We start from the raw sequence: 13,323 nt of genomic DNA on the forward strand, positions 1-13,323 counted from the left end.
TGGGCGTTGCCCAGAGCTCGTGGGAGGTGAGTTTCAAACTGAAAAAACTTCGCAAGCATCAAGCAGGGTAAAAGTGATACCTAAAAACCTGATGAAACTTCACAAAGCCAGGGCTGGACAGAAAAGCCCAAACTGGTCAATTATAAAGGAATGAGAAGCAGACTTATCAGCATCACTGGATGTGAAGAAAACAAAATAATGTCTTCAGAGGATTAAGTAGACATTATTCTTAATTCTATATCCAGCCAACTACCAGTCAAACATAAGGGCAAACAACATTCGCAGACATGCAAATATCAATGTGAGTTTTTCCTTGGCTGTAAGGAGCTTTTTTAGATGAAGGAAAGACTATTAATGGTTAGTTGGATTTAAAAATAAACATTTTTATTAAAATACAACTATCAAAACAAAATTTAAAAACCTAGCTTTCCTTGAGACTTCAAATTCAACCTATAAACAAGTACAAAGACCTACACTTTTCCTTTCATTGTTTGATTAACTCAACTTGAACAAAAGTCCTTAAACAATCAATTCTACTATAAATGCAGTTAAATTTCCTTTGATGTTTCAAAATGAATTTATATTTTATTTCACTTTTAAGCTTGAATGCTTGACTTCGGTAAAACCTTTCCATTAGGTTTTAATGGGTCTTTTAAAATAACACAATGAATCTCAAGATCTTTGGGGTGTTATAAACTTTTAAACTCTCTAAAATCACAGATGATCTTAATGTGTCCTAAACTTAACAAAACAGTATTAATAGGCTCAATTCACCCTGGTCCAGTGTCTCTATTTTGGACCCTCCCGGTGATGAAAAAAAAGTAAAAACCAGAAGCACCATCTCCTGGGAGTTACGGTCACTACCCCCAGCAAGGTAGTGTCCAGAGACATTCCAACCAGGTCCCCCGGACACGGGGTGACCCGACTAAGGCCTCGGGTAATTCTACCTCAGTCACTGATGTCCCTGAGCCGTTTTTAAAGCCGTTGTCACAATAGCCACAAGTCCATTAACCTTCAGGTTTAGGTTGGTTTTCCCTGGATCCAAGTTAGGGCCCTGTGCAAATCTTCCATTTGGTTCAAATGGACCCAAACCTGAGCCTCCAGGATTGCAGTTAGGTTCCTTGTACTTGATTGAATTCTGCATTTCTTAGCTGTCTTAAAACATTTTTTATTAACTTCCCATATTCTCCTAAGGGCAATTTAATATCTTATAGCAAAGTAATATCGGATATATTAATGAATTACTATGAACATTAGTTTTCTCATTTGTATAAATAAGTATCTCATGGTTTTATGGTGAAAATTAATTAAGAAAAAGTTTTTGGAGCACAGAGCACACTGCTTTGCATACAGGGGGTACAAAGTAAATGTAAGTTGCTGTCCCTCTTTTTAACATTTACAATTCTTTATTTAATCTTATCATTCCAATAGACCTGGTAGATATAGCAGACGTGGATATTTGATACATTTTGGAAAACCGCATTCTTTGTAACTTCAAGATTATTTCCCACTTTTTTTTTTTTACCTTTTTTAATGTAATTTTATTGAAATATATCCACATATCATACAATCATCTAAAGTGTACAACTGTTCACAGTTTCATCATATATAGTTGTGCATTCAACACCACAATCAATTTTTGAACATTTTCATTACTCCAAAAAATAAAAATGAAAATAAGAATAAAAATAAAAGTAACAGAACACTCAAAACATCCCATACCCCTCCTCCCCCGCCTCATTTTTTTTTATAAAAATTTTAATTGAAATACATTCACATACCATACAATCATCCAAAGTATAAAACAGTTATTCACAGTATCATCATATAGTTGTGCATTCATCACCACAATTAATTTTTGAACATTTTACTCAAAAAAATAAAAATGAGAATAAAAATAAAAAGTAAGAGGAACATCCAAAACATCCCATAGCCCCCTCCTCCATATTGTTCATGTACTTTTTGTCCCCATTTTTCTACTCATTTGTCCATACATTGGGTAAAGGGAGTGAGCCATGAGGTTTTCACAATCACACGGTCGCACCATATAAGCCATATAGTTACACGCTTGCCTTCAAGAATAAAGGATACTAGATTGCAGTTCAAGAGTTTCAGATATTTCCTTCTAGCTATTCTAATAAACTGAAAACTAAAAAGGGATATATTTCCCACTATTATTTTGTATCTTGGGAAATTATATTAACACAAAAAGAAAGAAGGAGAGAAAGAATACCATAAACAGTTTCTATGCCTTAAATACTCTCATTGAAATGTAAGTGCCACTCCCCAAAGCTTAAGTAACTGAACATGCTTTACCTTTGGTAAATCTCTCGTCTTTTATTGGCTTCTAGAACTCCTGTCAATTGGCTCTCAGAAAGCAAACTATCAACCTACAACAAACAGAGACAGTTTAAAATATCTTGTTTTAAATACCATATCACTTTATCGGAACTAAAATTTTAATGCTCTTTTATTCCAGATATTTTATAACGAATACTTTTAAATATACAATAAAGTTGAAGGAACTTTACAGTGAAAACCCATATACCCACCGCCTGGAGTCCACCATTAACATTTTACTATACTTATTTGATCACAGACCTACCCTTCCCTCTACCTATCGATCAGTAAACCTTACTTTTATGCATTTCAAAGCAAACTGCAGTCATCAAAACATTTTCTCCTAAATAATGCACCATGGATATCACTAGCTAGAGTTTAATATTTGATATAACATTTATATACAATGAAATGCACATATTTTAAGTGTATATTTGCTGAGTTTTGGCAAAGGCACACACCCATGAAACCCAAGCCCCTAAAGAAAACTACCATCATCCCAGAAAGTTCCCTCATGTCCTTCTAGTAAATCCTATACCCCATCCCCTCAGAGAGAAACTTGTTCTGTTTTTTTTCTACCATACATTTGTTCTGCCTGTTCCCAGACTTTATGTATATGGAATCATGCAGCATCATTTCTTCTGTGAGATCTTTCTTCCACCCAGAATGTTTCTGATATTTCCTCAGTGCTGAGCACATCATTAGTATATTCTTTTGTTTTAGGCAGGACGCACTGTACGAACACACCACAACTCTGTTCATCCTCATACACACATCTTTACTTTTCTGAACACATCATATAACCTTGCAGACGGATCCACAGAGGCACATACTTCTTTTGATTCATTTGCTATAGATCACATGGAGAAGGTACAGCAGATGTGTGCTGGTTTGAATGTATTATGTCCCCCTGAAAAAGCCATATTCTTTGATGCAAACTTGTGGGGCAGACATATTAGTGGGGATTAAGTTGGAACGTTTGGATTAGGTTGTTTGCATGGAAATGTGACCCACCCAACTGTAGGTGATAACTCTGATGAGATACTTCCATGGAGTCATGGCCCCACTCATTCAGGGTGAACCTTGATCAGTGGAGCCATATAAATGAGCTGACAAACAGAAGGTACTCAGTGCAGCTGTGAGTGACATTTTGGAGAGAAACTGAAGCCTGGAGAGGAACGTCCTGGGAGAAAGCCATTTTGAAACCAGAACTTGGAGCAGACACCAGCCACATCCCTTCCCAGCTAACAGAGGTTTTCCGGACACCATTGGCCATCCTCCAGTGAAGGTACCTGATTGCTGATGTGTTACCATGGACACTCTATGGCCTTAAGACTGTAACTGTGTAACCAAATAAACCCCCTTTATAAAAGCCAATCCATCTCTGGTGTTTTGCATTCCGGCAGCATTAGCAAACTAGAACAAGATGAAAAAAGAGAAACAAAATTTCACTAGGATGACATCAGCAAGATGGCACAGTAGAAAGCTCCAAATGCACCTCAACCCCACCCAAAACATTGAAAAACAAGCAGAAGCTATCAGAAACAACTTTCTCAGAATTCTGGAGAACACCCAAAGGTTTACAGCAACCAAGTGAACACTAAATCCAGAAAAAGGCAACCTAAACACAGTAGGGAAGCTGTGTGGTTTCTTTCTTGCCCTGCCCCATTCACTCCCTAACTCAGCCGCAGTCTGTGGCTCGGCAGCCCCACATCCCCGTGCAGGTCCCTTGTCTCTGGTTGCAGAGGGGGCAAAGTACACCCTATGCATAAATTCAGTGTGTATGTCTGTTCCAGCCCACCTGCTGGTACTTAAAGGACTGACCCATTGCTCTTGTGTTGGTTCTGTCTAACCCAAAACTCACTCAAAGCATGGTAGGCACACTCTAAAGAAAACTGCAACAGTCTACAGTAAAAGATTACAGCTGAGACATACAATAGTGCACCTAGGAAAAGCTGGGAGAGGATTTCCTGGGGAAATGAGAACATCCAGGAGCATTTGTGCATCCTTGGGAATTATGAAAGCCATGTACATGTCCAGGGCAAGACACATGCTTAGAAATAACCTGAGAAGACCCTAACTGTTCACTTTGGGCTAATCTGTAGGCTCAGTGCAAGCTGGGCTAAGCGTTGAATGGGAGCCTTGGGACACACCAGTCTGCAAAGTCCAGGAGAGGTAATTTTGTGTGTGTGTGTGTGTGTGTGTGTGTGTGTTTTAATCCCGATAACCCAGCATTAAAGAGAATCTCTATGAAGCCACTAGTTGAACATAAGCCAAAGGAACAGAGACTTCAGTGACCACATATGGCAAGAAATACAGTCTTTCCAAAAACAGTTTGGGGAAAAAACAGCAACCCTTGGGGAGGGGGAGAATCTGATTGTTAGAGTTAACAATGATAAAATTCAAATGTTCAGTTTTCAACAACAACAAAAATCACAAGGCTAGCAAAGAAACAGAAAAGGATGGATCATTCAAAGGAACAAAATAAAGCAAAAAAAAAAAAAAAAAAATCCCTGAGGATTCCCAGATATTGGAATTGCTAATCAGACATCAAGACAACTGCCCCAAATTTTCTCAATGAGCTAAAGAAAAACATGGAGAAAAAAAATTAAAGGAAATCAGGAAAATGATATATAAACAAAAGGAGAATTTCAACAGAGATAGGTATTTTTAAAAAGAACCAAATATAAATTCTGGAACTGAAAAGTACAATAACTAATGTAAAGAGTACACTAGGGGGGTTGAAAAGCAGATCTGCACAAACAGAAGAAATAATTAGCAACCTTGAAGATAGAACAATTCAAATTATCCAGTCTGAGGAGCAAAACAAAGAATGAAGAAAAGTGAACAGAGCGTAAGGGACCTGGGGGACAACATGAAGTATACTAACTCACCCGTTATGGGAGTCTCATAAGAAGAGAGATAGAGAAAGGGATAGAAGAAAATATATAAAGGAATAATGGGAAAAATATCCAAAACTTGATAAAAGACCTGAATATGCACATCCAAGAAGTTCAATGAACTCTAAATAAGAAAAACTCAAAGACAGCCATACCAAGACACATTATAGCCAAACCATTGAATGAAAGACAGAGAAATTCCCAGGAGCAGCAAGAGAGAAGCAACTCATCACGTACAAGAGTTTCTTCAATAAGATCAAGCACTGATTTATCATCAGAAACCATGGAGAGCAGAAAGCAGTGGGATGACATATTTAAAGAGCTGGAAAAAAAATTGTCAACCAAGAATTCTACATGCAGCAAAACCGTCTTTCAGAAATTAGGGAGACAGTCTGATCGATAGCAGGGGTGGAGAGCAGACCCCATAGGCCACCAGCTTAGTCACCATCACACCTCAGGAGGAGCTGTAGCTGCCTCAGTCGGCCCTAGTCACTGTCACTGCAATCATGAGCACTGAGGCCAAGACCCAGCAGCCATCACTGGTGCCCCCCGCTGACCCTGCCCTCAGCACTGCCCATACCAAGCCCAGCACCATGGGCAGTGGTGCAGGAAGCAGTTTGCCGGGCAGTCTCACATCAGCGGCACCTGCCAGCAAGGACAAGAATATCATCGCAACAAAGGTTTTGGGAACTGTAAAACGGTTCAACGTAAGAAACAGATACGGCTTCAGCAATAGGAGTGACACCAAGGAAGACGTGTTTGTACAGCAGACTGCCATAAAGACGAATAACCCCAGGAAGTACCTTTGCAGTGTAGGACATGGAGAGACTGTGGAATTTGATGTTGGTGAAGGAGAAAAGGAGGTGGAGGCAGGGAACATCACAGGCCCTAGTGACATTCCAGTGCAAGGCAGCAAATATGCAGCAAATCACACCCATTATAGATGTTGTCCATGTTGTAGGAGCCCTCCTCACAATTACAATCAAAATGACCAGAACAGTGAGAGTGGGGAAAAGAACGAGAGATCAGAGTACTCCCAAAGGCCAGGCCTAACAACGCTGGCCCTACTGCAGGGAACGATCCCCACCTGACTACATACGGAGACCCTATGGGCGCCAAATACAGTATTCCAACCCTCCAAGCAAGGAGAAGTGATGGAAGGTGCTGGAAGTCAGGGTGCTGGAGAACATGGCAGACCAGTGAGGCCAAAAATGTTTTGGGGTTATAGACCATAATTCCGCAGGGGCCCTCCTCGCCAAAGACAGCCTATAGAGGATGGCAATGAAGATGATAAGGAAAACTCAAGATGAGACCAAGATCAGCAGCTATCTCAACATCGGTACCGCCATAACTTCAATTACTGATACAGCCACCCAGAAAACCCTAAATCACAAGATGGCAAAGAGATAAAAGCAGCTTATCCACCAACTAAGAATTTGTCCACTCCCAAGACTAAGCAGGGTGGGGCTGAGTAAATGCCAGCTTACCATCTCTACCATCATCCAGTTTAGGCATCCGACCAAAAGAAATTCCAACAATAAGAAATGAACAAAAGACTGGAGCTGAAGACCTTAAGGAAATGCTTTTTGCCCAATGACCAGTCAACTAGAATTATCTGCATTATCTACACATCATGAGTTTTTTATTATTTTTTCCTAAAGATGTCTCCTTGGTAATGATAAATGTGTTTTTTGAAAAGCCTGGTTTTTCTCAATACACCTTTAGAGGTTTTTAAATTGTTATATATCTGGTCAAGTTGTGATTTTTAAGAACATCATTTTTAATTTGTAATAAAATTTTACAACTTGATTTTTTCAAAAAAGTCAGCAAACTGCAAGCACCTGTTAATAAAGTTCTTAAATAACTGTCAAAAAAAAATGAGGAAGAAACCAAGTCATTCCAAGATAAACAAAAGCTGAGGAAGTTCATTACCACTAGACCTGCCTTACGAGAAATGTTAAAGGGAGTCTTTCTGGATGAAAGTAAAGGACAGCAGACAATAATGAGAAGTCATATGAAGAAATTATGATCCACCATAAAGTTCAATTAAATGGCTAAATGTAAATTCCAGTATTATTGTATTATTATTTGTAACTCCTTTTTATTTCTTACATGATCTAAAATAGAAATGATAAAATAGTCATAAATCTGTTACTGGGCACACAACACACAAAGATGTAATTTGTGACAAGAACAGCATAGAGGGGGGACAGAGGGATATAAAAGCAGAGAGAGTATATGCTATTGAGATTAAGTTGGTATGAATTCAAACTAGGTTTTGGATATTTAGGATATTAAATGTAATCCCAATGGTAGCCACAAAGAAAATATCTTTAAAAAAATAGAGAAAAGTAAATGAGAAGGGAATAAAAATGATTCACTAAAAAAAGATCAACTAAACACAAAAAAGGCACTAATGGAGGAAATAAGGGACAAAACAAAGTATAAGATATACAATAAACAAATGGCAAAATGGCTGAAGTAAGTACTGCATTATCAGTAATTACCTTAAACGTAAAGCGATTAAACTCTCCAATCAAAAGGCAGAGATGAACAGAATGGATTAAAAAGCCAAGATACAACAATAAGCTATCTACAAGAGACTCACCTTTGATCTAAAAACAAAAACAAGTTCAAAGTGAAAGGATGGAAAAATATATTCTGTCCAAATAATAACAAAAAGAGATCTAGGATGGCTACACTAGTAACAGACAAAAATACATAGTAAGTCAAAGTCTGTGTCAAGGAACAAAGAAGGACATCACATATTGATGAAAGGGTCAGTTCATCAGAATATGTAACAGCCATAAACAAATACGCACCTAGGAATAGATCCCCAAAATATATGAAGCAAAAATTCCCAGAATTGAAGGGAGAAAAAGATAGTTCTACAACAGTAATAGAAGACTTCAGTACACCAGTTTCAACAATGGATAGAACATCCGAATAGAAGATCAGTAAGAAAACAGAGAAGTTGAACAATACTATAAACCAACTAGACATAACAGACATATATAGACCACTTCACCAAACAACAAGAGAACACGCGTTCTTCTCAAGTGCACATGAATCATTTCCAGAAAGGCCATATATTAAGCCACCAAACAAGGACCAATGATTTTTTAAAATAATGAAATCATACAAAGCATCTTCTCCAACCACAATGGAATGAAGCTAGAAATCAGCAGCAGAAGGGAAACTGGAAAACAAGCAATGGATCAAAGAAGAAATCACAAGGAAAATTAGAAAATTCTTAGCAGAGAATGAAAGCGAAAACACAACCTGCCAAAACTTATCATATGCATTGAAGGCAGTGCTCAGAGGACAATTTACAGCAACAAAGGCATACAATAAAAAAGAAGAAAGACATCAAATCAATTACCTAACTTCACATCTTCAGGAACTAGAAAAAAAAGAGCAAACTAAACCTAAAGTGAGCAGAAGGAAGAAAATAACCAAGATTAGAGTGAAGATATATGAAACAGAGAATTAAAAAAAAAATAGGAAGAATTGACAAAAACTAAAAGTTGGTTCTTTGAAAGGCTTAATAAAATTGACAAACCTTTAGCTACACTGACAAAAAAATTTTAAAAAAGGAGAGATGATGCAAATAACTAACATCAGAAATGAAAGAAGGGAATTACTACTGATATTACAGAAATAAAAAAGAAATCTAAGAGAATACCAGAAATAACTGTACACCAACAAATTAAATAATCGAGATGAAATAAACACATTACTAGAAACACACAAATTACCTACACTGACTCAAAAAGAGATACAATATCTCAACAGACCTATAACAAGTAGAGACTGAATCACTAATCAAAAACCTCCCAACAAAGAAAAGTTCAGGACCAGATGGCTTCACTGGTGAATTTTAAAAGCTGTTCCAAGAAGAGCTAACAAAATCCTTCTCAAAATCTTCCAAAACTTTGAAGAATCAGGAACACTTCCCAACTCCTTTTATGAGGCCAAAGCAAGATAAAGACATCACAAGGAAAGAAAACTATAGACCAATTTCCCTAAGAACATAGATGCAACAATCCTCAACAAAATACTTTCAAACAAAAATCAAACAGCATATTAAAAGAAGTATACACCATGATCAAGTAGGTTTTATCCAGGTATGCAAAGAAAATCCAGCAATGTAATACACCACATTAACAGAACAAAAGCAAAATAAAATCATCTCAACTGACACAGAAAAGGTATTTGACCAAAACCAACAGTCTTTCATGATAAAATTGCTCAGAAACTAGGAATAAAAGGGAACTTCCTCAGTGTGACAAAGGACATTTACAAAAGCCCATCATGTGCAATGGTGAATGACTCAAAGCTTTCCCCTAGAGATCAGAAACAAGACAACGATGCCCACCTTCACCATCATTACCCAACACTGCCCTGCAAGTTGTAGCCAGAGCAGTCAGACAAGGGAAAAAAAAAAGGCATTCAGATGCGGAGGGAAGAAATAAAACCATCTCTATCTGCAGATGACATGATCATATATATAGAAAATCCAAAAGAATTCACAAGGAAACTATTAAAGCTAATGAGAGAATTCAACAAAGGTGCAGGGTACAAGATCAACACAGAAGAATCAGTTGTGTTTCTATATATCACCAGTGGACAATCCAAAAAGAAAATCAAGAAAACAATACCATTTACAATAGCATCTACAAGGATAAAATTCTAGAAACATATTCAACAAAGGAGGTGTAAGACTTAAACACTGAAAACTACAAAACTGCTGAAAGGAAAGACCTAAATAAATGGGAAGACTTCCTGTGCTCATGGATTGGAAGACATAGTATTGTTAAGATGTCAGTACTCCCCAAAGCAATCTATACATTCAACACAATCCCTATCAGAACTCCAGCCACCTTTTTGCAGAAATGGAAAAGGCGATCCTCAAATTCATATGGAATTGCAAGGGGCCCTGAACAGCCAAATCAAAAAGAACAAAGTTGGATGCCTCACACTTCCCTATTTCAAAATTTATTATGAAGTTACAGTAATCACAACAGTGTGGTGCTGGTTACGGGATAAACATATAGAATACAAGTGAGACACCAGAAATACATCCATACATCTATGGCCAATTGATTTTTGACAACGGTGCCACGTACATTCAATGGGGAAAGAATAGTTTTTTCAATAAATGGTGCTGGGAAAACAGGATGTTCACATACAAAAAAAAAATGAAGACAGATCCTTACCTCACATCATTTACAAAAATTAACTCAAAATGGATCTAGGACTTAAATGTAAAAGCTAAAACCATAGCTTCCTAGAAGATAATATAAGGGAAACTCTTCAGAATCTTGGATTTGGTGATGGAGTCTTAGATATAATACCACAAGCACAAGCAACAAAAGAAAAAAAAAAACAGATAAGTATACTTCATCAAAGATAAACACTTTGGTATATCAAAGGACATTATCAATAAAGTGAAAAGACAACCTACAGAATGGGAGAAAATAGTTGCAAATCATATATCTGATAAGGCTTCAATATCCAGAATATATAAGGAACCACTACAACTCAACAACCACAAACAACCCAATTAAATAAATGGGTAAAGAATTTCAATAGACATTTCTTCAAAGAAGACATACAAATGGTCATCAAGCCCAAGAAAAGATGCTCAAGAGAAATGCAAATCAAAACCAGAATGAGATACCACTTCACTCCCAGAAGGACAGGTATTATTAAAAAAATCAGAAAATAACAAGTTTTGACAAGGATGTAGAGAATTGAGATCAGTACATTTTTGGTTGAATGTAAAATGGTGCAGCTCCTGTGGAAAGCACTTAGGCAATTCCTCAGTAAGCTAACTATTGAACTACCATATGACCCAATAATTCTATCCCCAAAGAATTGAAAGCAGGGACTCAAACAGATACTTCTACACCAGTGTTTACAGCAGCATTATTCACAATGGCCAAAAGATGGAAACAAACCAAGTATCTATCAACAGATGAATGGATAAATAAAATGTGGTATATCCACACAATGAAATATTATTCAGCCAAAAAAAAAAAAAACAGAATGAAGTTCTGATACATGTTACAACATGGATAAACCTTGAAAACATGATGCTGAGTGAAATAAACCAGACCCAAAAGGGCAAATATTACATAATTCCATAACTCTATGAATAAGCAAATTCACAGACACAGAAAGGAGATTAGAAGTTACCAGAGGGAGAAGGGGGAATGGAGAATTATTGATCAATAGATACGGTTTCTGTTTGGGGTGATGAAAATGTCTTGGTAGCAGTGATGGTAGCACAACATTGTGAATGTAATTAATATCACTTAATTGTATACTTTAAGATTCATAAGATGAGAAACTTTGTTATACATGTATATTACCAAGATAAATTTTTTTACTTCAGTAGCTTCTACTCTAGCTGTTTGACTCTGAGTGTTACCGACAAGAGGCACACACCAGAGGACAGAGCCAGCCACCACGGGCACGACCCAAATGAGCTTTTGTTTACTTGTCCCATGGACAATGAGTTGGAAATCGAGTCCTTTTTTGGCTTCAGGTGTCCTCTGTGAGAGGCAAGAATTAGCTAACACTGTCACAATACTTCCAGGTGTTGACTGCTCCCGAGCCAATTCTCCAGGCTGAATAATCCTTGTGATTGTTTAGTTTCATTTTTGTTTTATCCGAACTTTTTCTGGTTTTCCTAATGTCCCACTAAGTTTAAAATTAGATTCAGAACCACATTAAGAGTCTAGCCAAAGCTCAGCAAAAGTCAATACCCCATCAAGTTTTATTTTTATTTCTAACGAAAAGTGTTTTGCCTCTGTTGTGCCACTATAATTCAAATACCAAGTCTCTTAAGAATCCTCTATCCCGCAAATGTTTTTAAGCGAGAGTCCAAAACTTTGTAAAATAAGAGCGTTCAGTAAATCTCTTTCTCGTGAAAGATTATAATTCATTTAGTGAAAACAATACTTGCTAATGGATCAAATAAAAGGAAAAGGAGTAAAATGAAATAATTTCAGAAAATAAATGACCAATCCATTAATTACCACTTACATTTTTTCTTATTTTTTGAAATAATTTGCATTTGGTGTTCAAAAAGTTGAAAATAAAAAAAATAATCAGCTTTCTACCACAAAAAAGATACCATTTTGGCATGTTTCTATCTTTTTTCTATGCATATTACATACATACATAGAGTGAGAAAGAATTTTATTGAAATACTGTATATTCAATTTTATAGTTTTTCTAACTTGACATTTATCCAAATAACACCCCAACACATTAGAATCTATTATCAAAATTTCACACAGCATTCTATCCCATCATGGGTTATTCATCCATCCCCTATTGCGGATCTTTAAATTGTATCAGTTTTTCCCTATTATAGTTAATACTCTGAGGAACACATTCACATATGAATCCCTGCCCCGATTTTTAACTTCTACCCACGGCGGATTCCTGGAAACGGAACCCCCGAGCCAAGGCGCAGGAGCATTGGCTGCGCGCCGTCTCGCCGCCCTCCTGGCGCGGGGCTTCCCGCTGGGGCGCGCGCCCGCGGCCCCACTCGCCCCCCGCCCCGGGCGTCTGCTCTGCGCGGCGATCCTCTCGCGTCATCGGTCTCCAGCTCTCTCTCCCGCCCGCACCCCTGCTCGCCGCCGGGCCTCGAGGCTCCGCGGACACACCGCGCAGCCCCAGACGCCGCGCACTACCCGCCGCTCCCCGGGAAGACCCTGGAGGGGGGCGCGCGCGGCGGGGCACACTGGGGGGACCCTGCAGGAGCTCAGCTTTGGAGGCGACCAGGTTAGGCGCGCGGTCAGGGCAGGAGCCGGAGATGCCGGTGGGCGGTCACCATTTTCGGGGGGTCAGGGTGGGAGTTGCGGGGCCGTCTTACAAGTCGGGAACTCAGAGGGCGGGGACGGGAGTGGGGAGCAGCGCCCACGGCGCCCCCTCGCCCGACCATACCTCCTGCTGCAGCTCCCGGCTGCGGCGCTGCACCGCCCGGAGGGGGTCGCGGGGGCGCCTGGCCAGCATCGCCCCGCCGCCGCGCTGCCTCCGCGGTGGACGCCGGTTGCCAGGGAAACCC

At 38.7% G+C, this 13,323-nt stretch overlaps 1 protein-coding gene and 1 pseudogene across 3 annotated transcripts in view; one reads left to right on the forward strand and one right to left on the reverse strand.

Moving 5' to 3' along the window:
* NPHP1 (nephrocystin 1) overlaps nucleotides 1-13,323 on the reverse strand; it is a 65,663-nt gene extending 52,340 nt beyond the window's left edge. For all 3 annotated transcript variants that reach the window (XM_037807657.1, XM_037807656.1, XM_037807658.1), the window contains exons 1-2: nucleotides 13,203-13,323; nucleotides 2,317-2,390 (exon numbers count right to left, since the gene is read on the reverse strand). In XM_037807657.1, the coding sequence (XP_037663585.1) occupies nucleotides 2,317-2,390; nucleotides 13,203-13,271 (143 nt within the window). In that variant the 5' untranslated portion in view covers nucleotides 13,272-13,323. The remainder of the gene's footprint in view (nucleotides 1-2,316; nucleotides 2,391-13,202) is intronic.
* On the forward strand, nucleotides 5,684-6,715 carry LOC119512905 (annotated as a pseudogene).

Source organism: Choloepus didactylus, chromosome 17 (genome assembly GCF_015220235.1).
Source record: "Choloepus didactylus isolate mChoDid1 chromosome 17, mChoDid1.pri, whole genome shotgun sequence".
In the NCBI taxonomy this organism is placed as follows: Eukaryota; Metazoa; Chordata; class Mammalia; order Pilosa; family Megalonychidae; genus Choloepus; species Choloepus didactylus.